This window comes from Rhipicephalus microplus, chromosome 9 (genome assembly GCF_043290135.1).
Source record: "Rhipicephalus microplus isolate Deutch F79 chromosome 9, USDA_Rmic, whole genome shotgun sequence".
Classification (NCBI taxonomy): domain Eukaryota; kingdom Metazoa; phylum Arthropoda; class Arachnida; order Ixodida; family Ixodidae; genus Rhipicephalus; species Rhipicephalus microplus.
The window spans coordinates 31,630,427-31,657,735 of record NC_134708.1 but is presented as its reverse complement, the minus strand read 5'-3'; the positions used below and the strand labels follow the sequence as shown (position 1 = coordinate 31,657,735).

At 45.5% G+C, this 27,309-nt stretch overlaps 2 protein-coding genes across 4 annotated transcripts in view; both read right to left on the bottom strand.

The window, feature by feature from the left end:
• Nucleotides 1-9,121, bottom strand: part of LOC119163675 (uncharacterized) — a 64,064-nt gene extending 54,943 nt beyond the window's left edge. The window contains exon 1 of the mRNA XM_037415729.2: nucleotides 9,040-9,121. Coding sequence (XP_037271626.2) covers nucleotides 9,040-9,064 — 25 coding nt within the window. The 5' untranslated portion in view covers nucleotides 9,065-9,121. The remainder of the gene's footprint in view (nucleotides 1-9,039) is intronic.
• A 2,069-nt stretch (nucleotides 9,122-11,190) lies between these two features.
• Nucleotides 11,191-27,309, bottom strand: part of Taf2 (TATA-box binding protein associated factor 2) — a 51,278-nt gene continuing 35,159 nt past the window's right edge. The window contains exons 30-33 of one of the 3 annotated variants that reach the window (XM_075873421.1): nucleotides 20,580-20,705; nucleotides 18,205-18,417; nucleotides 16,976-17,187; nucleotides 11,191-12,392 (exon numbers count right to left, since the gene is read on the bottom strand). In XM_075873421.1, the coding sequence (XP_075729536.1) occupies nucleotides 12,323-12,392; nucleotides 16,976-17,187; nucleotides 18,205-18,417; nucleotides 20,580-20,705 (621 nt within the window). In that variant the 3' untranslated portion in view covers nucleotides 11,191-12,322. The remainder of the gene's footprint in view (nucleotides 12,393-16,975; nucleotides 17,188-18,204; nucleotides 18,418-20,579; nucleotides 20,706-27,309) is intronic. The other 2 variants (XM_075873419.1, XM_075873420.1) reach the window with 2 other exon arrangements.

Genomic DNA, 27,309 nt, shown 5'->3' with positions numbered 1-27,309 from the left:
CGGGGCAGCAGCAAGTACAGGCACTTTCACAAAGCGACACATTATATTCAGATTAAGCTTCTCTTTCAGTGGCTACTTCCTGCTACCCATAGAGCTTTTCCCCCCCCTAAAACCCAATAAAACTAGTTAACAAAAACAAAAATTAATTTTGGCAAGTCCAACTAGCCAGTCTTGACTTCCTTTTTCCGTGTGTGTCCTTAGGAGGAGTAAAGGGCGCACATTGCCGGCTTTTTTTTTTCTTTCATACATGGCGACGTGCAAGAGCCCGCCTGTCACGGGCTCGCCAATGCACCAACAAGCCACTGAGTGGGCTCATTTTTCTCGCTAGACCCTGCCAAACAAAGTAAAGATGAATCCCTGAACGCTGTGCTTAGTTTCCGATGTACATGGCAAAATGAGAGTCAATGGGAGTGCGAAAAACGCAAAGTTGCTTTTCACATGCCTGTGTGCTTCAAAGTTTTTAGCATACGAAAATTGGGCTGAGACAGTGGATGCAGTGAGGCATTGCTAACAGAATAAAATATAATTTGCGATTCTATAACGCTTCCTGCCGATTTCATTGCGATATCTATGCACCAGCCCATGTACCTAGGCGGGAGTGACTGCAAGCATATGGAAACCAAAGGGTCAACTTTTTCTCTTAATCATCAACAACTCACCCATACAAGTGCTATACTGGCAGGGGCAGCAGCAGGCATGTACAAGGTGACGCATTCTATTTGCATGCCAAAACCACAACATACATGGTTGTGGAAGATGTCGTAGTGGAAGGCTCCGAATATATTAACCAGCTGTGTTTTTTATAAGGAGCCCCGCAGCACTTTTTCAGCGTTAGCAGAAAACACAGTTGATTGGTAGGCAAGGCTCCTGAGAACACACGAGCCAAACATTAAAATGTAGTACGCAGATTGGAATTAACAATTAATTCTTGATGTGATTTAGAAATCACTTCTCTGTGCAACTGATGCCATGTACCGAAATTTCTGTGCCACACACTCAAACAATTGTATTTCAAGGTCATTGGCTTATTTTAACATCCTGGGCTACATAGTTCTCGTGGCTGCCACGGGATAGTGCCACATACTGCGGCACTGAAAATAAGCTATGCACCTGAAGAAAAAAAAAAAAGTGCTCAAGTTTATGACATGCACTGGTGAAGGGGGCCCGTTTTATTAAGCCCTTGTTATACCCCCCCCCCCCTCCCAAACCTTATTTTTCAGTGTGTATGTGTGTGTGCGCGTGTGGTACGAAAGGAGGGAGAAAGCGTTTAAGGGTGGGGAAAATCCCCGCAACTCTGCTCGTACTTGACAAATTTGAAAACTCTTTGCGGCAGTCGATTCACGAGGCGATAAGCTGTTTTGATAAAGCCATCAGACTTATTAGAAAAGTGTTGCAGGGCCTCTTCAAGGTGCACTTAAATCTAAGCACAAGGGCCTCAAGCAATTCGCATCCGTCAAAATGCAGCCGCTGAGGCCGGAATTCAATCCCACGACCCTTGGCTTAGCAGTTGAGTGCTATGATGATTAGACCACTGCGGCAGATCACCTAGGATTGTTTGAAATGCACATAATATAAGCACATGACTTCTTTTGGATTTCTGCCTCATTAAAATGTGGTCGCCGAGACTGAGAATCAAACCCATCGACAGCAGATGATGTTTGTACACTGGTCATACAATATACATCTGATTGTGATTTACTAATTTGTGCCTGCTACTGAAAAGGACCCAATTGCATTAGAGAAATTCAATCTGCGTTGGGCCTCAATCATGATAACAAAACAGCCATGTAACAACTGTTTATTACGCCTTTCTTTGTTGTAAACAGGCTAAGCTTGTCGGCACAGTTCGTATCGCTCGCACAGAGAACTAGCTAGGCTCGTGCACAACGAAAGAAGCATATTAAGGCACCACAATTTAGCTAGCCTGATATGATTTTGCTCTGTTTATTTTGGTTTCAACATACGGCACAGTAAAAAATGCTAAAACAGGCCCAAGACATGCATTATGGTCACCACAGTACTCGATTTTGGTAACTGAAAATTAAAACATCGCATCTGCTGAGCACAGTCGGACCGGCAACATTTCCATTCAGGAAAACATAAATATGCTTGTTCACCTAACTTTCGTGGAATGAAGAAAAATTTCAGTTCTACTGCAAGTGTAGCAGCAACTGCCTATAGCAGCATATTTTATTTAAATCATCGAATTTAGATGACAACCACATCTCCTTGTGTCAGCAGTGGATACTGCTAGGTGCATACAAATGCCCACCAGCACACTTAATGTTTACTTGCACGAGCTTGCATGTCCCCGCACTTTTTTCAATTTCAACGGGCAATTTTCAGCACCAATGTCTTGAAAGGTTAGGGCACATTCGGTAGTGCAGCACAGTGATGCAAATTCTCAGCATCCGGTAAAATCCTAAGTAACTGCTCTTTTCCCATTTTTTTAGAGCTTTAAAATGTGTGCCAGTGACCACACAAGTGCCCCCTTTCTTCCTTCTACCGTTTTCACCGCTTTTAAGAGCCCTTCAAGGGCTAATAGAAACATTTAATGAATGCATATTCAATAAGGCCTTTCAGTAGAAGCACCGGCGTACATTATTGTTATCGGCTGTTCCATGACCACCTTCAATTTTGACCCACAAGAACCCCCCCACGCCCCCCCCTATCAGTAATATTATTGGATTATTTTTTATCACGGGTGTGGCACATGCTTGGGATATTATGGTAAAAAAAATTATGCGCATCTTATGAAAACAACGCCTCGAAATATCTTTTTAGTTATTTGAGACACGTGAAATCAAGTAGGAAAAAAGAAACTCAGTAGGGAAAGTACTAATGCCCCAAAGCACACTTTTCCGACTAAAGAAGAAAAAGATGGTGCATGGATGAATTTGGTACATCTGCACAACAACAACGCTGAAACATGAATGCCATGTCGGCTAGAACACTTGTGTGAAAGCGATATTTCTAAGCACCCGATAGAAGAAACAGAAAAAACAGTATTATGAGTGGAAGCAATTGTTTTGAAAGTGTAATAAAAGTGCTTCAATTCACACAGAATCAAAGTCGTAAATCGAAGACACTGCGCTTGCCCAACATCTTAATACCATCTTTAGTAGTTCTTGCAGCAAAAGGTGCTTCAAGACTATTCAGCTGGAGAACTAAAAAGGAAGTACTGAGGTTTCACATTCTAGAGCCACAGTACGGTTGGTAGACTTATGGGGTTCAACGACTCAAACCTACTCGTGCTATGAAACTTTGCAGTGGAAAAGATACTGAGCAAAAATTGGTAAAAAACTAACGAAAACAATAAAATTCTACTTGGAAGACGCCCCTGCTCCGATAAAAAATCTACATCATATAATTTTGAACAGTTGCCTGTACGTTTTGATGGATTGTCAGTGTGCTGTAGCTGCGTGCAATTGCAAGCCATGACGTCACAACCACCAAAGTGCATGCAAGATGCTAGCGTTCCTGTCCTCCTTTTCTCGTTCTCCACCTCGCCCCTTCTACATAAGTGCCGGTGCTTTCCTCAAGCAGGGAGCATTGTTCGCTGCCGGAGCGATTTGAAACAGTTCTTGGAGCCGTAGTGGTTTGATTGATTGATTGATATGTGGGGTTTAACGTTCCAAAACCACCACATGATTATGAGAGACGCCATAGTAGAGGGCTCCGGAAATTTCGACCACCTGGGGATTTTTAACATGCACCCAAATCTGAGCACACGGGCCTACAACATTTCTGCCTCCATCGAAAATGCAGCCGCCGCAGCCACGATTTGATCCCGCGACCTGCGGGTCAGCAGCCGAGTACCTTAGCCACTAGACCATCGAGGCGGGGCGGGAGCCGTAGCGCGAGCCGAGTGGGTTGAGTGACGCGGGCGATGGCTAGCTGTTTTCGGCATGCCATAATGTCACCAAATGTCGTTTCCCCTAGTTCACGGTGCAGCTGCTAGACGCGGCAGTTTGTGAAATCAGTCACTTTCCTTTAGCTTATGCATAAAATGAAGGTTGCGCCTATCGGTTTCAGCACTCAATCTTTCAATTTGGATGAAAATTTCGGCGGCAAAACTTTGTTCCACATCCCTTCAACTTGCCGACATCCCACAGAGCACAGGATTCTAGCATTTTACCTCTATTGTAATCAGAACGCCGCTGCCGGTGTTGAAACCGTGCCTTCGAGGTCAGCAGCCGCGTGCTGCAGCCACAGTCACAATAAGAAACATAGTTTAATGATATCTGGAGTTTAACATCCCAAAACGACCATATGATTATGAGAGAAATTGTAGTGGAAGGCTCCGGAAATTTTGACCACCTGGTGTTCTTTTACATTCACCGGAATGTGAGCACACAAGCCTACATCATTTTCGCCTCCACCGCGAATGCAGCCACCACAGCTGGGATTCGATCCCAAGACCTGCAAGTCCGCAGATGAGTGCCTTAGCCACTAGACCATCATGGCGGGGAAATCACAGTTTAATTATGATGCAAACCGTAGATGGGATAATCAAGATTAAATTTAATAGAACAGTGTCACTATTATCACACGAGTTATATGAAATGGTCTCATTATTAGCACATAATGCTTCATGAGTCAAATGCAGCAAAAATTTTTAGAATAACTCAACATAGTTTGTCTGACTGACCCACTGACTCAAGTATGAGCGGATTTACCGGGATTCGTTGCACGGTTCAAGCATTTCTATCTCTTTTAGAACCATCGAGCATGCTGGGTGGAGAAGGCCCGAGAAAATGAGTCCCTTCATCAACGCATATCACAACCTTGCATAATTTCTTGCCCTTTTCTATGAGCGCGCACACGTGGTGGCATCCCACAGTGGCCACAGTAACTTAGCAAGCCTGCGGTACTCGGATCAACCAACAGATATGGACTTGGGTATGTGACATTCCTAGAGAGAAGAGGGAACGACTTCGATCTGAATTTGCGATCTGAAGATTCCAGGTTGCATGCTACCCTATAATTATTGTCTTGAGTGATCTCAAGAGCCTTAATTACTGATCGCCACCGTTCTCTGACCATGCTCAAAAAGTGTTTCGGGGTTCCTTTAACGTGTACCTAAACCTAAGGACAGGTGCAATCCTCGAATGTTTCCAAATAAAATGTCGGCGTGGCCAGGGATCAAACCCACACCCTCAAGCTCGACAGCACAACAGCATGCCGCCGCTACCGGTCAGCTGTTCGGTGGAAGCAGAACGGCCTTGCATATGGTGGAAGAATTTGAAATTTTGTTCGGATGCCCGGTGACTATAATGTATAGTTTCTCTGCTTGTCAGTCTTCGTCTGAGCCTTTCATCTCTGTTCATCCTAAAACAACATTAGTAGATATTCACCCAGTGTATTCGAGTACTCCGGTCTGCCTGAACTACCCCTCTTCCCGCGTCAGAGCCGATGATACTTTGTCGGCAACACAATCAAGGCGGTACTCCTTTGAGGGAAAGAATTAGTGCACAGGAGCGAAACGGGCATGAGACAACTGTTTCAATGCTTTTGATTTCTGGTAACGCGATCTATCTGCAGGAGCTTGCAACCTTCAACGTGCCCTTAAGGGGAGGACAGCTAGGCAGAGCATTTGGATTGCAAGCTACGTCAGCTCTAGTTATGTCCCGCTAATACCAGATCTCCCAATGTTAAAGTAAATATTTTGCTCAACGCGTCCCTTAATTTCATGTGAAAGGCATGACATGCTGGGGGCAACAGGGCTTGTCCTTGACACAGTCCAGTCAGTTTTTCAAAGGCAAAGTACTTAAGTACTTACATGCACATCACTGCGTCCCACTGCAGATCAGTTTCAATGTATGGAAGACAACATACAGGAGTGATGTACTTTGATTGCCTTTTTTTCTCTAAAACAATTTGTGAATGAACGCAACCTTGCTTTTAAACACTGCCTCTATTATGTCTAATCACATTTTCTTTGCTACGTTAGAATGTCCAGATTTGTTTTTTTCCCGTGACATGCATACTACTGTGACTGATTAATTATTGACTGTGATTAGTTAGTTATATAGCTAACACTGTATCAAGGTTACTCTATTTCTTTTTAAAGCCCCACCCCACTGTAATGCCTGTTGGTGATGTGGGTAACAAAATAAATAAAATTTAGGTGCAGATTTCATGGCCTTATGTAAATACGAGAGCACATCGCATGTCCTCATGAGGTTTCTTATGCATATTTTCGAGCAACACTGCCCAAGAGCATTAACAAACAGATGCAACCAATAAGGGCACCCAGCAACATGTTATCAGGAAACTACAGCACAACATTCTGGCGATCACCCGACACATTCGGAATCGATTGCCCAAAATATGTTTGGCAGCATGTGCTTCAGTGCCACGAGGCAGAATGACAAACATCCAGGTTGTAGAAGCCCATTTGGAGAAAAATGTTGAACTGACAAGTATCGTTCTGCAGTTACAATAAACCAGTGTGTGCAGTTGTCATCGTACGGATTAGCACACACGGATCAATGACACGGCTACAACCACCTCTGTGCAGCTTCATGCTTTCGTGACACCGCATAATTGACTGATGGTTTGCAAGATCATACAATTTAGTGACTGCGTGACCGTGCTGGCAGTAAACCGAGGCATCTTCATTTCTTCGCTCATTTTAGTTCCTTCAGGATAACCTAGCTGTGTGCACAAGACAAGTGTCATAGCGCGAGATCAGATTGATGACAAAGGGACAAGAAGTTGTCATGTCATACCAACTAGCCCAAACCTCCACACTTCTGAATGTGTGTACAAGATTGTGACAATTTATATCCCCGATGTGATATATTTGACTTTGCCGACTGCATGTCTTCCTACTCGTACTACACACCTAGTCCTGCTGCAGTCGGTAGCAGTGCATGCACATGAGGAAGAAAACTCTCCTCGTTGCTGTTGCAACATTAAGCACGCAAATGATTGCCACGAGTAGGCAACATTGAAGAGAAAAAAAAAAACACTTATTATAAGCTGCGTCGCTAGCTCGGAGGGCTCGACCAGGACAAATAAACACACAAGAAAGTTCGCATTTTATTTGCTCTACTTCCGGCTTCAAAGTTTCGCGCAAGGGCCTGACATTGTGGGGCATAGAAGTTTCGACATCTCGAATTAAAGTTACCACGTGCGAACGAAGAAAAAAAAAAGTGGACAACCGTGTTACAAGATGACCAGTTCGGGTCGAACGCACAGCTCATGAAAACAAGAAAAAAACACGGCAGCTCCGGCAAAAAAATTAATATATTGTTTCCAATAGAAGTTAAAATTACACGTCAGATTACGCAAGCGCTTGTTTTAAATAAAGCGATCCCCGATGAAGTGAAAGCGCCCCACACACACACAAGCTGCTAGGTCGCCGGGTTATTAATTCGGGGACCGAGTGGGCGTGCCTGTGGTGTCAGGCCACGCCAACGAAGGCACGTCGACGACGCAAAACAAAGCAGCGGCACGCACTTCCGCCTTCCCTAATGTCCCGTTACTTCTCTTTGCAGACCACTAAAAAACGAAAAAAAAAGGTGTGGACAGCGTGGCTAGCGCGAGAACATAGCCTCAAGGTTCGTCTTCCCCCCCTCCCGCCTCGCGAGAGCGCCATGCGACCACGCTGGAACCACGCACTCCGACGTGCGGGTATTTTCCGCACCCACAAAAAAAACCATCGTCGAAAAGACGGACTCGAGTCGGCCTTAGCAGCTGACACTCAGGGGGGATAAAAGCACTGCGACTATCCACTGGCCCGAAGGGAATCGGCGGACCTCGAGCACACACGGTCGCAGAGAAACGCAGGGCAAATGTCCTCGCTCCGGCGGTCAGCGCAGGACGGACGAACGGATGCCGCGCGCAGTTTTCCGAAATAAACAAGGGCGAGCAACAGCGTTCTCGGTAAACCCGACGCCGGCCTCTCGGCCCGACGCAGGGCGCATGCCGCCAGAAACAAATTGAACGCCAAATCGGAGTCGAGAAAAGCAGCGGCGACGACCAAACGTAGCGGCAGCCGCACGTCGGAACGCTAGGACTAGTAGGGAAGTAGGCCTAACACCGTCCCATCGTCAAAATCGATGGGGGTCCCGTAGCGCGCACTGCATCGTACCGCCCGATAGCGCGGGCGGTGCGGGCCCAGCCCCGTGCAGAGTTCCACACCGGGCGCTGGCAACGAAAGAGGCGGCAGTGACACAAACGCGAGATGAGACAGCTTGCAGAGGAAGCTAGCTTCGCGAAGACGGGCGAGTTAACAAGCGCATTCGCCTTCTGCACCGCGGCTGCTGCTATCGGTTACACGACGGCGAAGGACGCGGCCCGAAAGTGCACGTTTCTCGGCGCGTTGCGACGCAAAACGAGTGCGCCAACCATTCGTCGGCAATATTTGTTCCGCCCGTGTCATATCATGGTGCGAGTTAATCGCGCCTATCGCTAGTTTTGGTTGCTGAAGGTTACCGAACAGATGAGAGGACCCGTGCGGGCTGAAAACACATCTGAGCTGAGATCGGCTGCGCGCGGCGTCACGACATCGGACGGCATGCCATGCTACGACCGGGATCGACGCTCGCTGGCGTTCCTCTAGCGCTCGACGACGACGCGCCGGACATCGGAAGCGTTTTGCGAACGTTTTGGATCGCGATACGGGATAAAAATCGGGCTCCAGCTAAGCCTAACAGCGCCTAGGCTTCTGCAGTCTCCCGTCCAGCCAACGCAACAAACAGGAGGAGGGGGGGAGTGGAGCCGATTCGAAGTTGCCCTGCCGCACACAACTTTTTACGCTTCGTACAAAGGTCAACCACGGTTCTGAACTTCCGTCGGTGTGTAGTGCATGCACCGGAGTTGAAGGCAATGACGTATCGGGACTGTTTCGTCGAGGCAAGGGACGATTTTCGAAAGGCTCAAATGGGTCGATCGAGAAAATCGTCTGAACACCCGCGGATCTCGGCGGTGATCGGCCCTTTTTCAGCGTCGTAGCGGGCGAAAAAATGGTTTGCGCAACACCTCGATTCTAACCGATTCGGCGTGTAAGCAAAAGAAACGTCAACTCACCTGCTTGAGATATTTTTTCGAGCATAATTTTATCCCCGTGATGTGCGCCATGGAACAATAACAGAATCCGCCATTTGCAATGACCCCAGTGCGCATGCGTTATTTAATCAGAGGGAATCATGGGAACGTTCCGATTCACAGTCGCCGCTTGGCGTCCGCACGGCGCGTGGCACGGGTACTCGTGAATTTGTTGGGCGTAGTCGTTCTTGAAGAAAAAACGTGCGCGGTTGTTGTGATGTGCGTTAAAAACACAGAGTGACCGTGCCATCTCGCTAGCAAGTTAGGAAAAGTTTATTTGAAACGTTCTCCACATAATATTTCCGTTCGCAACGGACCGATCAACCGGCGCTGGTTTCCATTCGCTTGGGCTCAAAACTTCAGACCAGCCTGTCAGCGCCGGCGAACAGCTGTGAACGTGACGCATGGGACCTACAAAACTGGATCCATATACATATTGTTTTTCTCTAGTGAACTAGTTCCGCTTCGAGCATTGCGCTTTCTTGATGCGTGGTTCCGTGAGCGCACACCGACCACCTCCGAGGCGAGTGCTTCGTTTGCGAATGGAGTGAACTGTGGTATGAACCGCGTGCTGTTGAAGATGTCCACTGAACCTCGCGAAGCGTTGTGCGTAGAGAATTTCCTGAAACGCAAGTAAGCCCTGCGACACGAAACCTGGGTAGTATTTCATGCACGACCTTGGGTCGTAGTTTCATATTTTACGGCGATTGGTTGTTTTTGGCGATGTTTGTTCACTGCTATTTGTAGCGGATTGATTATAGTAATTTGGAGGGTTCGGTTCCGAATTTGTCGTGTATATTTTTGAAAGACTCGCATTAGCACGCGAGTGCTTCCGCGTTTAATGGGGCTTCTATCGAATTTCGAATACGGCAACTCCTAGAGCGTGGTGCGTGCTATACGTTACGCTGTGCGCTTTTTTTTTTTTTTTAACTAAAGCAGGCCCGGCTGCCTCCGTGGCACAGGTGGTAGTTGGCGGCACTACAATAAGGTTGGAATGGAAGGCCCAGTGTTCGGATCCGAGCAGACGACGCGGCGGGACACGTGCAATCGGCGCCAGCGCGCCCCCGATTGGTTGGTCGTTTCACACCAGCGCCGCTTTTGTTTTGAATGATTAACCCTGCTGCCTTAGAGTCCGGGGTCGCATTACTGAAACCTTTCCTTAGATTTCATTCCTTACACCATCCGTCGTGCATAATGGCGGATACCAGGAGTCGCGGCGGCATGCGTGCTGTTGACAGAAGGCGTCGTTTGAGAAGTCATGCTCCGGAAATGATACTGTCTTCGCCGAAATCTTCATCGTAAAACTGCTGGGCAATGAGTAACCTCAGAGCGCATCTCGCGTAAAATGAAAGCACCGATACCTATGGTTGGCACTCCAGCGTCATGCTAATTTTTAACAAACAAGGTAGCTTTTGATTGAATTCTCTCGGACCTGAACGATGGATTTTTTTCCAATCCTTGTTGGGTGACGAGGACTTAAGGCGAGAGGCAATAGTGGCAATCCTCCTTGTCGAGCCGAGAGTCCACAAAAATTTCACGCAGTAAATGAATTAATTCTTGAACTCTCTACGTAGCAATCGTTTCGATAAGCACTCTTACTTTCAAGGCTGCAACTAGAAGACTGTTTGTCGAAACGTTGACTCCAGCAATACCTAGCGTTATGAAGTTTGTGATTGCTTCAAGCGGTTATGTTTTCTCAAACTTTTGCCTTACTTGTTTTCGAACCGTAACCGTAGCAATGGTCACCGACTTTGCATTTGCTTCTCAGAACCTTCTCATTAAAGCACTGTTTGGTCAGAGTATTCAAAACTTCTGCACAGAGCTCTAAGCAACAACTGCACTTCTGAACGATAATTGGAATGACCAAGTGTAAAGTCGACCAAACACTCTCCAACCAGATTCACATACACGAGGACCTTTTGGGCGGCTTTCCGCAGTTCTGACCCATTCATTGCCCCGGCAGCAAACTATCTCCCATATGAAGTGCTACCATACTGGGAAAAATGTGAATACAAACGTTTTTGCAGTGTGACTGGGGAATAACAAGTTGCAGAGAGGTTTGGGGGGGGGTCTGAATAACTTACCTTGTTTCGAATTTCCGGTGGCAAGCTCATCTGGAATATGCCCAATTCATCGGACTTGTACAACAGATTTATTTTACACATAGCATCCGCAATTTCGTTTCTTTGTCAAGTCAACACACTGGCCATCCATACCAAAACAAAATGTCGGCAACGCACCACCTTGTCGCAGACCCATAACGCACACTCAGAGGTTGGAACTTATGCCGGGGGTTCTTCAACAAGTCGTCGATTGAAGCCACTTGCATTCATGAAAGCCCAAGCTGCTCAAGAATTCCTCACAGCAATGGGCCATATAAATAAATGTGTTTGCAGTCCCTGCAAACTGGGATGGTCACAAACTTGAAAACTCGTGATTCGTCGTCATTTGTAGGTGTTACAAAACCTGTTGTGTTTCACTGCGTGCTGGTTGCGACGCTTTACAAGCGTTGTCCGCTGTAACGGCAACTGACTGCACACTCGACGGCACACAAAACGACAGCTCAATCCACCGTCACTTGGGCACAAAACAATAATGCTACGCCGAAAGCCGCAGGACCTGTAGACAACCGATTGTCCTGCACTATACAGAAAAATTAACGGGAATTCGTTTTAAGAAATCAACAAGTGCACAAGAAAAAGACAAAAAAACGATTATTTCCCCCCACTCTGTCACTCTATGCTCAATCTTCTTGCCAGGGTACCAGAATGTCAACAACACGATCATGTTTGGTATTGTCTTCCTGGGCTTTAAAAAATCAACGCGTAAAAGGCACAGCTGTACATTATAAACATCAGCAGCAAGCTCCCACTCGGCTTGAAATGCACACAGCAGCACTCAGATAATCTCGTGTTGAGGGCTGCTCGACGCGCCACCTCCAAACGGCGCTGGCGACTGGTTGGTGCTGCCGCCCGAACTGTAGAAGCGCTCCTTTTCCAAGAGTCGGTCGTGGCTGCGATGCTTGTGTTTATGCTTGTGCTTCTTGTCTTTTTTCTTCTTCTTCTTTTTGTCTTTGTGCACTTTGGAGCTCACAGTGCCGACGACGTCATCTGCTTCACCACCCGTGGCAGACGACACCCCGCCGAGCGATGTCGATGGCGTGACGGACAGGGAAAACACGCCCAGGGGAAGCCCGGCGGCGGATGGATACAGAGGCGTCGGCGCAGCGACGTCCGTCTGAGGGACGGCTTGCGGCTGGGATACTTCAGGAAGCGGAGCGCCCATCTTGAACATGCTCGAGTCGAAGCCAGTTGGCTGGTGGTGGGTCGAAGCACCTGCGAGTGAAGGCACCGCTTTACTTACTCGCATTCTTACAGATGTTCTCATTAACAGGGAGAAAAAAAGATTGCTACATAAGTACACCACACTTTCACAATTCCAAAATCACCATGCTTGCCACATGAAGACACTTGGTAAACGAGAAAACATGCAAAAAGAAAACCCGGGTGGCAATGCCTTCTTGAAGTTCCCACACTATTCGCCATGAAGTCACAGATTCTGACCGCATGAATGAAAAGCTAGGTAGTTTCCAATTAGTAAAAGTGGGAAACTTTATTTAAGCGGGAAACTTAAAAGTCAAGCTTCTAACATTGAGTTTTTAATTTAATAAAACTAGGGAGATTCAATTGAGATTACAGTTTCTACAGTATATAATTATCAGCCAAACGTATTGTACTGTTTCAATTCAGCATCCCTTTAACACACAGTTGCTGGTTCCTTCTGGTCATGCCTTAACGTTAGCATGAATTGAATGTACACACCTAACCATAACAAAGTCGCATCTGAAACGAAAATAACGTTATTGGATCCGAAATTTTGTTATCAATGCATATTTAACAGTGTATCTATGACAAGATTATTCACTTACTATGTTACAACTGGTAATTCGTTAAATCTGTGTTGATTTCAACAAAGTGTGAGTGACTTTAATACAAGTTCTTCAAGCTCATTTAGCCTTTTTGCAGCAGCGTAACAAGTGCTGTCTAACTGTTTTGTGTATGGGCAAGCTCGTTTTCCACACGTCCTTCCGCTTTGACTGACCTCAGTCTGTAGTCCGTTACATCTGTAGCCCATATAATATGGACAATTTAAGGTTTGATTTCAGGACCTTCGCATGGAAAGGAACACTCAGGATTAATGTCCTTCAAGAACGAGAGATCAGTTCATTTCTGTGAGATCCTGTAATCTCTACGCTGCCACCACAGCTAAAAAAAATCAGGCTTCCTTTCTTTAGCATTTCCGCAAGGTCTACGACTTGCACCCATGCATTGATGCAGGAGAAACCACTAGTTCTGAAGATTGCAAACCAACCTGCCAAAAATCTCGATTTTGCTCAAGGCCCGTATACTTAAATTTAGGTGCACGTTAAAAAACTCGAGGTGGTCAAAATTTCCAGAGCCGTCTACTACGTCGTCCTTCACAATCATGTCATGGTTTTGGAACGTTTAACCCGATCAATTACTATTACCATAGGGAAAGAGCCGCGCATCTGTAAAAAAAACTATCACTAAAACGCAACGACGCAATTGTGATGATGCGTGCACTGAATACGGTAGAAATTCCGAATGACAAATTGTGTCAATGATAATGAAGGAAGCGAGAAGGAGCGTCACAAATGAGCAAACAAAAAACATGCGACATACACATAAGCGCAAAGTGACATATATCATGTGAATCACAGGTGTGAGAAAGAAACAGGACAGAAAAAGAAAAAAAAATGGGGACAAAGGAGACAAAACAAGAAAATAACTCCCATCCGTCACGTGCATGTACAAGAACAAAACGAAATGCCTCCCATTAAAAGACTGTAATGTCAGGCTCTAAATGTCACTGTGTAGCACATAACTTTTCATTGCAATTCATCACAGATGATACAAAGGAATCGCAAACCTGTACATACTACAGTACTATGAAAACTATTACTATTCTGACTACTATTGCTACTATAGTAGAGTGTATACCCTCTCTAACAGATGCTGACAATGACTAATACTCCAACAAATACACAAAGCAAACTACAATGACCCAGGTGTCAACTACACCACCCTTTTGAACCTTTCTAACCCCCGGGAGTCACTGTGACATTTGTGAACGAATGCCAGTGACTCTAAAAAATCTTGTGGCAGTCGATTCACAAGGCAATTATCTCTTTTGTCGAAGTCATCTGACGAATACGTGAAGAAGTGTTGCAAGGCATCTTTATGGTTACGAACCAACAATCCCGCCAACGAATTTTGGGAAAGAAAGGTCGCATTTATCCACGTTATAGATGAAAGATGCCACATGTTGCCACGGCAAGGCGCATTCGTGAATTAGGCAAATGATGTATCAAATATTTATCTGAAAAGCATTGTAATATTAATTGAAATGTCTTTATTCTTTTTTTTTTACTTCTCTTTCCACTTGCTAAGTTATTTTTTACACCTCCTTAGTGTCAGGTAGCCAAAAGCGGAGGTTTGCGATACAATGAAGTTAAAACTGTTCCTAAAGCCATTCTACCAATCAAGTTTGTTGTACAGCTTGTCAAAGAAATAGGTTTGCACGAATATAAAATTTTAGGTTCAAAGTGAATCCTAAGGAAACAGTGATTCGGTTAAGTAATTTCAAATCGAATTCGAATAGTATATATTGCATATTATAAACAAAAATTGTGCATATTTGTCATCAGCCAATTAACCTGCACAATATTTGGTTTTTTTATTAAAACAAGACAGTTGCAAATGTCATTCTTTTTCGTTCAAAGGAAGTGGAGTGGAAGCAACTTTGAAATAGTAGCAGGATTTGACTTTCGGTAGAAAGCAACTGATAACCCAAAAAAATATGTTACGTTTAATAGTTACTATACTTATAGCACATAAGCCGGTATAACAAGCCTTTAAACTAAAAAAAGATCAATCAATACAAAATATGTTCATTTAACCTTGAAATGGGGCTTCACAGATGTGCATACTTTCCTTGGAAAGATGAACTTACAGTATAGCACCCCTTCACTGCAGTGAAACCACCTTTACAGGAGGCTTTGCGTGCGGATTTGTAAATGTTTCAGAGCTCGAGCTACTGGGATCAATACCCAGCACGGCAAGTATAAACAAGCATGAGCCACACGAACGTCAATGTCCTGTTTCACGCTGGCCCCGAGCTGGAGTCGCTGTGATTCGGCACAGATACTTCGAAATTTCCAATTATTCAAATTTTGCTGACCCGCAGGTCGCGGGTTCGAATCCCGGCTGCGGCGGCTGCATTTCTGATGGAGGCAGAAATGTTGTAGGCCTGTGTGCTCAGATTTGGGTGCACGTTAAAGAACCCCAGGTGGTCGAAATTTCCGGAGTCCTCCACTACGGCGTCTCTCATAATCATATGGTGGTTTTGGGACGTTAAACCCCACATATCATCAATTATTCAAATTTGAATGGAAGCAAATTTGCATACTGTGATATTGGATCAAATCTTTGAAGTGGTCGAATGTTCGCACATGCGTAACGAGAATGTTCACCTATTCTGGGTATGCCATGTGCACAGTAAGTTTAATGATCTATTCATTTACAATGTGCCCACCGCATCACGGCGAAACAAGGGAAACAAAATGTGCTCTTCATTCTATTATTTGTCTTTATTCAGAATGGCACTATTTATTGGTCAATAATAAAATACTCTATTCGTAACATGATTTCTGTTCCTGTCTATAAATTTAGCATATTAAGAAAAGCAAAAGAGTATTTTGCTGCAGTCGATTTGTCAGGCAAAAAGCCCCTTTGATGAAGCCACTTGACGATTACTTTGAAAAGTGTTGCAGGGCCCCTCCCCTCTATGTGATCACAAATATGTAGGGGTACGCGAGTAATAGAAATTTCAAATTTTTTTCGAGTAAAATTTGCTGTTCAATTCAATTCACACTTAAATTTTTACTATTAGAACTATTCAAACTTCCCAAAGACAAATGCAGCCAACGTCGCAAATGAACTGATTCAAGATGTGCTGGTTCCAACACAAAGATGATTGGTGTGGCAGAGGGAGAGAGGTGCTGAATTAATGCTGTTATGGATCTGAAATTTTCGCACGAAATCCAAAAAATTGAACGTGGAAAACTTTCAGCACCCAAAGTTTCAAATGTTCTTGGACTTTGATGTCTACGCAGCGAATTTGGAACTCCTAGCCAGATCAGTTGGGCTTGTACAGAATTTAGAAGTCCGAAGAATTGCATGTCGAAGATTTTTAGCATCTAAAATTTCAAATGTTTCTCGATGTTGACGTCTACGCGTCAAATTAAGAACTCTTAGCCAGATCGGTTGGGCTTCCACAGCAGTTGAAAGTCTGAAAAATTAGACGTTGAAGATTTTTAGCACCCAAAATGTCAAATGTTTTTGGACAATAATGTCTACGCAGCAAATTTTCGAACTCCTATCCACATCAGTTGTGCTTCCACAGAAGTTGAAGAAAAGGAGGAGAGGCTGAGGTAATAGCACCTTTGCCTTTCACGTGTACAGTGCTGCTGGCAACACTTTGGTGGCACCAAATCATAGTCTGATACAATTTAGCCTCTGGATTGCCTCATTCTTAACAAGACAACTACGAAATACAACCCCACCAGTGCTTCAAAAACCTAGCGAGAAACATTTATCGTGTTGCCATATCATAAGAATATGCTTAGGATTCCTCTCCAATTTCTTTTTGCCACACACAATTTACCTTCAAATTATTAGAAAAATATTCTAGACATATTCGAGAAATATTCTAAAATTATTCTATTCGATTTTCACTTTGATATTAGAATCCGCTTCACATCCCAAATTTTTCTATTTGCTCAGCTCTACAAATAAGACATGCTGTGCGAAAAGAAACGCAATGTGTGCCCCCTCACCTGTAAGCCCTGGGAGTGACTTGGACTGTGAGTCGTCGGAGTAGTTGATGTCGGCCGGCTGAATCGGAACCAGCGGCACAGCCACCGGACCAGACTCCGCACTGCTGTGCGATGTCTCTTTCTGCTGCGGTTGCGCCGATGTTTGTGGTTGCACGGGTGTGACGGCTACCGGCTCCTCCTGGGAAATTATGGCAGTGTGCGCTGTAGATTCTCTTGCAAAAAAAAAGATATGGTTGTTTTAAGGAATTCCTGCAGGACCGGAGAAAGTGTTTTGGAAGTGTTAAAGCAATTTTACCTCTCACCAAAACGTTTTTGTTCAGTGCCACAGCATTTTCCTTTCTCTACAACGCGAAATGGGAAACAAAGATGGTGTAATTATAGTATATATAATGAAAAAGCCATCTTCATTTGCCACAAGACATATAGGAAAAAAATATGCGCTTCTAAAAAACTGTTCACTCATGGGAATTTTAATGAGATACCGATATTGATCAAGACTCTTGATAAATCGCATTGTATCAAAACATTTAGAAATAAAGTTTTTAAAAAGCGTATGTCCTTTTCCTCTATTTCTGAAAAATGTATATACATATAAACTTATTTTGGAGGGCACGGTTCTTTTTATTGCATGTGGTAGTATCTACTATGGGTGCTTGAAAGTGCGTCATTCAGGATATGCTTCGAACATAAAATTGCAGTATTTTTTTTTTTTTTGAAAGGAAAATGTCTTTGAAAGGAGGACAGGAAAGAAGCTTAGCTACTCGTTCAATTAACCTGTAATTAATTTTGAATTGAGAATCATTTCACCATTTATACTAGCATCATCACTTCAGCCTTTTTCAAACCTTCTTCAAATGCACAAAGTACAAGATAATAGGGGCAAAAATGAAACCAAACACACAAGTACGCAGTGGAACACTGTACAAAAGTGCCACACTACAATACAACGCTGACAGAACAACACCCATAGGTGTAAGTACGCGACCGAAGTGGGGCACTATCACGTAGGCATTAATCGTAAGTAGGTGAGTGAGATACAAGAACAAACATTAAGGAACCATGGAAAAAAAAAACACGAAAAGAACAGCGTCGTCAGACGCTCCGTTGCCATGGCTTTCGCCAGAGAAATTTATGATAACAGAGAACGAAAACAAAATGCAAACTGAAGAGTGTAAGAACCAGAAAGACGAGAAGAGATGGACAGCGAACCAATTGAATCAATCAAATACCTCAACTTCGACCTCCATGTGTTCCACATCCGAGTGAGCAGCTGCCTCGGGCTCATGGTGCGGCTGCTCAATGACTTCAACCGGCTCCGGCTCGGCTGGTGGCTCATGTTGCAGCTGCTGTTCGTCGGCACCTACGTACACTTCCTCTTGCTCCACCTGAGTGACCTCAGCGTCTGTGGCTTCCAATGACTGAGTAGTCACGACAGCCTCTTCCTAAGATGGGGTTATGGGGAATAGAACGAGTGTAGCAGCTGGTAAAAAGCGCGGTTGGCAAATGGGAAAGAGATGTTTCATGAATAGAGAGGGGGTGGGAAGGACTTCTCAAGGTTTTAGTCAGCAAGGCCGACATGCTATGAGGCATTCAGTATGGGATTCGCAGTGATAAACACATAGCTACAAACAAAGTGGGACAAGTGAAACCTTCAGGCATTGCTCGCTTACGTGAACACCAAGAGATAATGACTAACGCAAAAAGCACAAAGACAGGAGAGAATATGAGGAAAGAGAGATGCGAGATCCAAGAGGAGTTAACCAAGGTACGCCACTCTGGCTCCATTGTTTCAATGCAGAAGAGGAAATAATAACAGACTCCAATTGAACAGCATGGTTAACAAATGGAAGAGGAATGCTTGACAGTAAGAGTGGCAACATACTTTGAGGTTTCAAACAGCAAGGCCATGCGACGGGACAGCCAGTATGGTAAGTACGCATCATTGCAAAGTACGAACACTTGCAAACATGCAGCCCGAATCGAAGTAGGCGACTTGCAGATGTTCGGCAGTCGGTCGTACCTGTGAGCACTGAGACTGAGAAGAAGCAGCAATGGAAAAGGCCTAAAACCGGAAGACAGAAGACCGAGAGTGAGCAAGACAAGAAGTGAGAAATCAACAGTGGCCAAAGCTGTGACTCCGGCATTTCAGTGTGCAAGACGAAATCACCCTCTTTTACATCTCACACCTTTACGTGCAAAACGACGCCAAAAGCATGCAGAGCGAGCTCCCCCGAAGCCAGGCATTCAATGCGAGCACGTTTCATGCGACTGATTATAAGAGAGTTTGAAAGGGAAAAGTCAACATTCAGGGCAGTACAATGTAATCTGTCAGGTACTCAAAGCCCCAGCATGCAATATTACTATTCATTGATAGCATTGTAGCCTTTTCACCTAAAAATAGTGCAATGAAGATGGCAAACAAGCTGCGCATGTATCTCTATTAGCTCCCTCGGCAATGGGAACGGTATCAGTTACGGCCAGATGGAATATTAGATGGTATCATTTACGGCCAGATGGTGCATTAGTGGCGAATTGAATACAGTAATAATGCACAATAAGCCGCAAAAACATGGGCTTCTAGAAAATTCATGTACATTCTGCTTGGACAAGATGTATCTGATTAGTCAGTGTGTAAGAGCAATCTGTAAGGCATAGATGTTACTACAGGCTGAAACCTGAGAAAACCTGATTGTGAGGATAACTGCCACCGTAGCTCGGTGGTAGAGCGTCCAACGTGTTATTCGAGGTTCGGATCGTGCCGGCAACGAGTTATCTCTTCGCCCACTTACTTCCTTCGCATTTACATTACAATTACTTCTAATAACATCCCCTATACATTCCCTGGCATTATAGTCCATTAGTTCTCATTAATGTTGTGACTAACACAGAAAACGAGCCTTAAATTTACACTTTCCTTCACAAATACAGTCTATCACACAAGCCTTGTTCTGTTACTAGAAAAATGTTTGTAACCTTGATGCATTTTTTTTATCCCTTTCGTGGGATCGGGTTATATGTCTGTTAACTTCATCTAAAACTACACAATCAAAACCCTCTGTACTGAAATCTTTGTCTACTTTTGTTATTCTTTTGTTTCCTGTGACCACTTACCCCTTTAATGCCTTTTGGCCCTGAGGGTCATAATAAATAAATAACTCGAAATTCATTACAATATCAGTGTTCATTACAATGAATTTTCGCAGCAAGTGACCTCATGGTCAGTATTGCGACACCAGACAAACATGGCCACAATGGTAGGCATAATTGAATAAAATCAATAAGTACAGCAAAATATGACTCCCCTAACACTCTGGAGGCCCACTGTGGCTCATCTACCAAAAACACAGTAACAGTGGAGGTTTTACGCAGTGAAAGCACGATACAATTATGAAAAATGTCATGGTAGAGGACTCCAGAAATTTACGACCACCTGGGGTATCCTTAGCGAGCGCCTAAATCTAAGCACATGGGCATCTAGCATTTCATTTCCGCGAAAATGAGGCCACAGAAGCTGAGATTCAATCCTGCAACCTTACAGTCCCCAGTTGAGCCCCAATACTGCTAGAGCATCGTGGCAGGTGAACAACTTGACAGCATAACGTACCTCCGTCTTGATGTGATCAGCGTCCCCTAGCAGAATCGCCTGTGTGTCAAGCCGCTCAGTTGCGGTGAGAGCCGCCTCGGCTAGGAGTTCCACGCCGGACACTATGCTACCTGGCTCAAGTTTCATCTGAGATAAAGAGAAAGGTTGGAAGGCAAAATCAGACACTGGCGTAATTCTGTATCACAAGGGTTGGATAAGTCAGAAACGTACTCGTATAACATTGATAAGTTGCCGCATACAGGGTCCATTATAAAAGTAATGCGCATTGTCCAGAAAAATGAATTTATAGCTGAGACCTGTGTGAATGGCTGAAACTTTTCAGGATACTCTCCCCCTCCATTAATAGAATTGTAGAGACATGTCCGCCATGCTGGGAAGGTAACCTTAAAGTCCACGACGGGAACATCTCTCAAGAACACTTCAACATGCTTTTTGATGTTTTCCCTGTTTTCCCAAATCCTTGCTTTCAGCTTTCTTTTCAGTTGGGGAAAAAACAAAGCGATACGGAGCCAAGTCAGGACTGTGAGACGAGTGGAAGACCACCCGGGTACTGCTCCAGGTCAGGGATTTGGCAACAATGAAGCACGTGTTTCTGGGCCATGGTGCAGCTTGACCACGTTATTGATATTCTGTCTATCATATGCGCGACTCGGTGTTTCAATCTTTTGAGCATATCCAGTGAAAGGCAGTGTTCACAGTTTCTCCCAGCAGTAGACACTCAATTTGCTGGATGCTCAGCTGAATGCCGGAATGCAAAACTTCAGGCACACAATTCACATTTTCACTGTGTCTGTTTGTTGTTGAGCGTCCAGAACAGGGTTTGTTGGCGACCTCCTCCCAGCACTCTTTGGACACCTAGTGCGACCTCCCGGGCTGCGACCTTGAAATGCAGTAATGCTAGAAGGCTTCTTGAAGAATCTACAATGTTTGGGTTGCATTCTTTCCAAGCTTCAAGCAAAACTTGATAACGTATCACTGTTGAAGCAAACGCTTCCTCACGCCAAGCTACAAAGTTGATAACAATGTTTCACACAGAGGCACGTCTTCCATTCACGCTGCTTTCACTGAACTAGCAGCCGGCTACGTGGGAAGAGAAGAATCACCATCACATTGCCCAACGTGTTTTACCATGCAGCCATGGGTAGTTACGTAGCAATAAAATCATGGGCATTACTTTCGTAATAGACCCTGTATAGTATGCAACGACTAAATGCCAAGTAGAGTATTAGGGTAACAGCACACCACAGTCATCAATAATAGTCTAGAACAACACTCTAAAAGAAGATCATGTGAAAAGGGCATTCTTTTGTCCTACTACAATATTCGTCATCTATCTTGCATCCAAGTTTTTGCATTACCACTGTGCACCTGGCACTTCCTGGTCACAGATTGCATGTGCGCTATCGATGCAACATTGCATTCTTGATACGAAAGTGTCCAGTGCCGTTTTCAGGAAACTAAACAAGCAAGCCAGATGACTATTATTGGTGTAGGATAAAAAGAGGCTTTTTGAATTTTTTTCAGAGTGAACAACAGGTTTATGTTAGTAAACAAGGCTTTTAGAATGTCACAGAACAGGCAAACTTCTCCGCTCGTAGCGCAGCTCACGCCAGTTGTAGCATATCTTCTCTTCCGAACGATAGACATACGTTTTATGCTATAAAAGGATTTACATCCTTTGGGGCCTATCGTGTGCCCAAACAATGATCACCAGCATGCTACTTTTGGGTAGAAAATACCACACCATGCTAGCTATGTGAATACAAACAAGGCAGAAGTTCAGGGGGTGATGCAGGTGTGCCGAACGTGCACAATTAATGCAAAGACGGGCACACAAGATAGATGTTCACTATTGTTCTGCATCATGCATATGCCACAAGTGATGCAAACAGCACAATTGCTGTGTGAAACACAGTTACATCCCGCAATAGACTAAAATATTTTCAGAGATGTGTACATTGTTGCGGCAGATGGATAAACTGCAAAGGGAGTAAAATGTTCTTGCGCATTGCATACAGTTAAATGGATAGACCTGAAAAGGAGGAAATTGTTTCTGGGAACTTGCAGATAATTGTGGGACACGGAGAGACCCCATAGGGAGTAAGACTTTGTTCGGGGATGTACAAAGGGCATCTTGGCAAGTTGGAAAGAAAAGCAAGAATGAAAGCCGTGCAACACCGTCCATCTCAAAGTTTCCATGAGAGCTCCCTTGACAAAAAAACATTTTTACAACACCTGTTGGGGCATAGTTCATTTTTTACCTGCCAAAGTTGGTCAACATTGTATTTACAGGGAGATTTAAGAACCTTTACTGCACCATGAATGAATTAAACAGTTCAAAATTCATGACAAACTGACATAGTAGTGTGGTCTCAGCTTGACATAAGAGAAATCAAGGCCTCATCTTAATCTTTTTCTCTCTGCAAATTTAATCAAGGAGTTTTGAACCATGTGTTTGATCTCGGATAGTTTGCCTGTTTATACGCACATGAGAATAAAAAAAGTTACCTTTAGAGACAACCTCTCGACGAACTTAAACAGAATGCGTTCGGATTTAAATGGACGTTTAATCTTACTCAACCCTAAAAAGCAATATCTTGATATGGCCTTAACTGCCTTTCCCAAATGTCGTAGAAGACGAGTTCGCAAGGCAGCACAACATTTAGAAATCTTTAATTTGAACCAGTAAACAGTTCGAAGATTGTGTAAAGTACTTTCCATTGCCACATCTATAGTGTACAAGTTCACAGCTTGTGCACAGCTTTGAAGTTTATATACGGGTTTCACAAACGACCCAAGGACACATAAATTTGCGGAGTACACCGATTTCAATCCGCTTAAAGTGTCTGAATAGGAGCACTTCACCAACGCGTGAAATGGTTTTTTTTTCACTGCTCAGAGCAAAGCCGCCGGCAACTAATTTAAGCATCGGCCACGAATGCACGCATAAGGGAAGACATTGTGGCTCCCACGCAAAAGCCTTGTTCACAAACGAAACACTTGCGCTTTCATAAGTACATCTGTAGTCGATGTGCATTTTAACTGTCCTCATGCTTTTCCCTGACCGTACGGCATCTGTCCGACTCCCAACTTCACCAGAGCAGAGTTGCAAGCCTCGTGTTTCGCAATTGTTTTTAACTACAATTTTCAGCTATAACAACAAGAAACAATGATGATACTTTGACTTTAGCAACATCCACTGATCAGTGCATTCTGATGTGTTCCCTTGTGCAGCAACTTGACCCTTTAAAGCGCTTTGTACAGATTAGTGTACACAACTTGTTTTCTCTTGTTTCATTAAAAGAGTAAGATGAGCTTTGAATGAATAGAGCCTCCCGTTTTGTTCCGCTTTTCTCAACCGCCGAAAGCATAACTTTGAATTCCTTGATATGAATGCAACTCAAAACGGAACTGCACTGTATTTCTAGTCCAAAAATCAACCCTATTTATGTAATAACAGAGCCTGAATAACTTCAGGATAAATGAATATTTTAACTATAATTTGATTAAAATTAGTCACTGAAAAACGTTCAAATCAATGTACTATGACCAATGTATTATGACATTATTTTTTAGCAACAGGATAGAGTGGGCCTTGGAATAATGTGTAGATATGATGCATTTACACAGTTCTTTATAAGTTGCACCTTTCTATGAGGACAGATGGACCCTGACAATATAGGCACTCGTCTATAGACAAGTGACGAAATTGTATGTAATAAAACTGCAATAAAATCATTACATTATACTAGCTTCAGTAGGACAATAACACTGAAAGCAATATCTGAAACATTAGGCCAGAAAACAATATCTCAAACAGTGATTGTAGTATATATAAATTGATAAAAATAAATAGACACAGCACTAAATGCCGACTGTATTTCTTGAAAAATAAATCTCTATAAGAAAGGACGTCCTACAAAACTGCAAGAACATGTCGTGTCGCTAGAAATTTCTCAAGAAATGTCAAACTGTAATGGAACCATGAGAAAGGCAATTATCGCTGCCTGTACCTGCTTCCGCAGCACTGCCTTGATGCAGCTTTCATACAGCTCTATCGCTTCGAAGGCCACGTCAAACTCTTCTCGGGAACCAGCATGCACTCGCAGCAGGTCGATGGCTTCGAGCACCTCTCTCAAAGAGGGTTCTCTCAATACCACACCATCGCAGTCCTCAAGATCCTCAAACAGAAGATCATTCTGAAGACTGCCAAGGATGACTTCACCATTTTCTTCCTCCACGGCGGCAGCCCAAGCATCACAGTACACGTAGTCGCCGAGGCTGACATTCTCGGGAACGAAGCCGCACATGTGAAGACGGTGCCACGACTTAGTCAGTGCCGAAGGAAGAGCCCCAACTTTTTCGACATCTTTCTCGCGAGATAGCTGTGACAAATCCGGCTTGGCGTCGATTCCGGCCCTCTGAAAACAGGACAGTATTGTCGCGGGTTTCACACACTTCCACGCTTCTACTAGCATCTGCAGCGCCTGATAGAGGTCGACAGCCAATACTCTCTCAAGCTGGATATTCAGCAAGAACCTGTCGATCAGGCTTTGCCTGTAAGCGCACTTTAACCTGTTCACGACGCCCAGGTTGAGCGGACAGGGCAGCGAAGACTGGGCGTCTGCGCTGACGTAGCACAGCCGGACGTTGGACAAGGAGAGCTCTCCGATGGCGTGCGCGGCACACCGACTGACCAGGAGGCACACCGAGCGACCCTGTTCGGCCATGCTGGCGTTGAAGTCGCACAGCCAGTTGCAGAAGAGGAGCGAAGTCATCCAGGCCTTGGGGTGCGACACGTACTTGATGGGGATGCGTTTGGAACCCTGGAAGCACTTGGGCCTGTCGCTCTTCCCGACGACCAGTGGCGGCCTCTTGTCGCTGCCGTCCATGTTTGAGCAGAGGAACACGGTGAGCCTCTGGGTGCTCCGGGAGCCTCCAGCGCAGGGGTCTTCTTTGAAGGCCCTCGTCTCGTGCGGCAGCGCGCCGTAGAAGAGAGCCGTCTCCTGGGCGGCATAGACGTCCCGGGTGCGGTAGACCCTGATGGCGTCGAGGACGTCGTCGACGTCTTCTAGCACGGCACCTCCACTCAGGTCTGGCAGGGGGAGCCACTCGCCGCGCCGGAGGCCCACCAAACAGGCGTGCCGATTCTTGAAGCGCATGAGCCAGCCGGCGCTGGCCTTGAAATCGTCGCAACCCAGGCGGCAGGCGACGTCGCGCGCCTTCTCCTGCAACATGGTACCGTTCAGCGGCACGTTGCGAGTGCGCATGTCCAGCACCCAGCGGAGCAGGGCCTTCTCCACGTCCTGGTAGTTGGAGGCGCGCAGCTTCTTGCGCGAACCGCTGGTGCCCGAGCTGACGGCGGTGATGATGCGGTCCTTGTGCTTCAGGATCGTCGACAGCGTGCTCGGACGCACGCCGAAGCGAGCCGCCACGTCTTTCATCTTGCCCTTGCGGCTGGTCACGGCGTTGATGAGGGCGATCTTTTCTTCGAAGGACAGGGTCTTACGGCGCGCCTGTCGCGAGCTCATCTTGACGGCGCGCGGGCGGGCTTGTTTGTCACGAAGTGATAAAAAACAAACGCTCGCCTACTTGGACAGAGCGGTCGGGAATCGGCCGTAGGAACAATCGAACCGACCAACGAGCACACGTTACCGGTGACTACGTCTCTCAACGGTGCCACCAGGAGCGCGTTCGACCAGCGCTCGGAGTCGCGGCGACAACAGTGCCGGGTTTCACGCAAGCTGCCGACACCAGCGCGGGAAGGGCGCCAAGCGGAGTAAGCGCGGCGGCGCGCTTGGATTCCCTTCCTGCTGCGTGATCGTGCGAGCGGCGCATAGCTAGCGGCTATTCGCGTAGCCGAACCGCCGACTGCGGCCGTGCGGGCGAGGCCTAAGCACACGTGGGGGCGGTCCGAACGAGTTTGTCTGAACGGCGAAAAGGAAACGAGACGGCGCGTTTTATCGGCGCTGATCGACCACCGCGGAGAACCGGCGATCGCACCACAAACGAAAACAAACACGACAAAACAACCAACTGTATGCATCAACTAGATTATAACTGCGGCGCGCGCATTCCGGTGCGTCAGCTAGCGCCACCGTACCGATCGTGTGTACTGTCAATTTGAATAGAACAGTCTCGAAGGCCATACTACTCCGGCACTCCGTGAAAAGACACCAACGGCGTGTTCTGCCAGCACTAACAGGCCGACGCCGTCTCGGTCATAAGTCGGGAGTCGGTGGCCTTGAATAAATAATCGCGAGCAAAAATAGATCCGAACGAACAACTCGTCATTGCTGCGTACCGCCGAGGAGAAGAATGTTTCGGAGGCCATACTATGTCGCTACACACACTCGGGGTTGGGGGAAGGGGGGGAGCACCTGCACCATTTGGCGACATTTAAAATACCTCAGGACAGATTCTTTGCGGGCGTTTGAAGTGCCGGGAGGAATTGTGCGTTAGAGGGCCAAGCCAATCGTTCGTTACATCGAAACAGCCGCAAACCGGCGTTCGGTTTAAACAGCACTTCGTGGAGGTCCAGTGCACTGTAGCGGAAGGTTGCACTGGTCAGCAACGGAAATGAATTGGGGGACTTCGTGTTCCTCACTTTATGAAGTTCACACGCACAAGCTTCTTGACAGAACGAAATTGGCAGCTTGCAAAATTGTTGCTGCGCGCGCGCGGGGGCTTTATTCTCCACACCAAGGTCCTTAGACTTAACTTCACACGG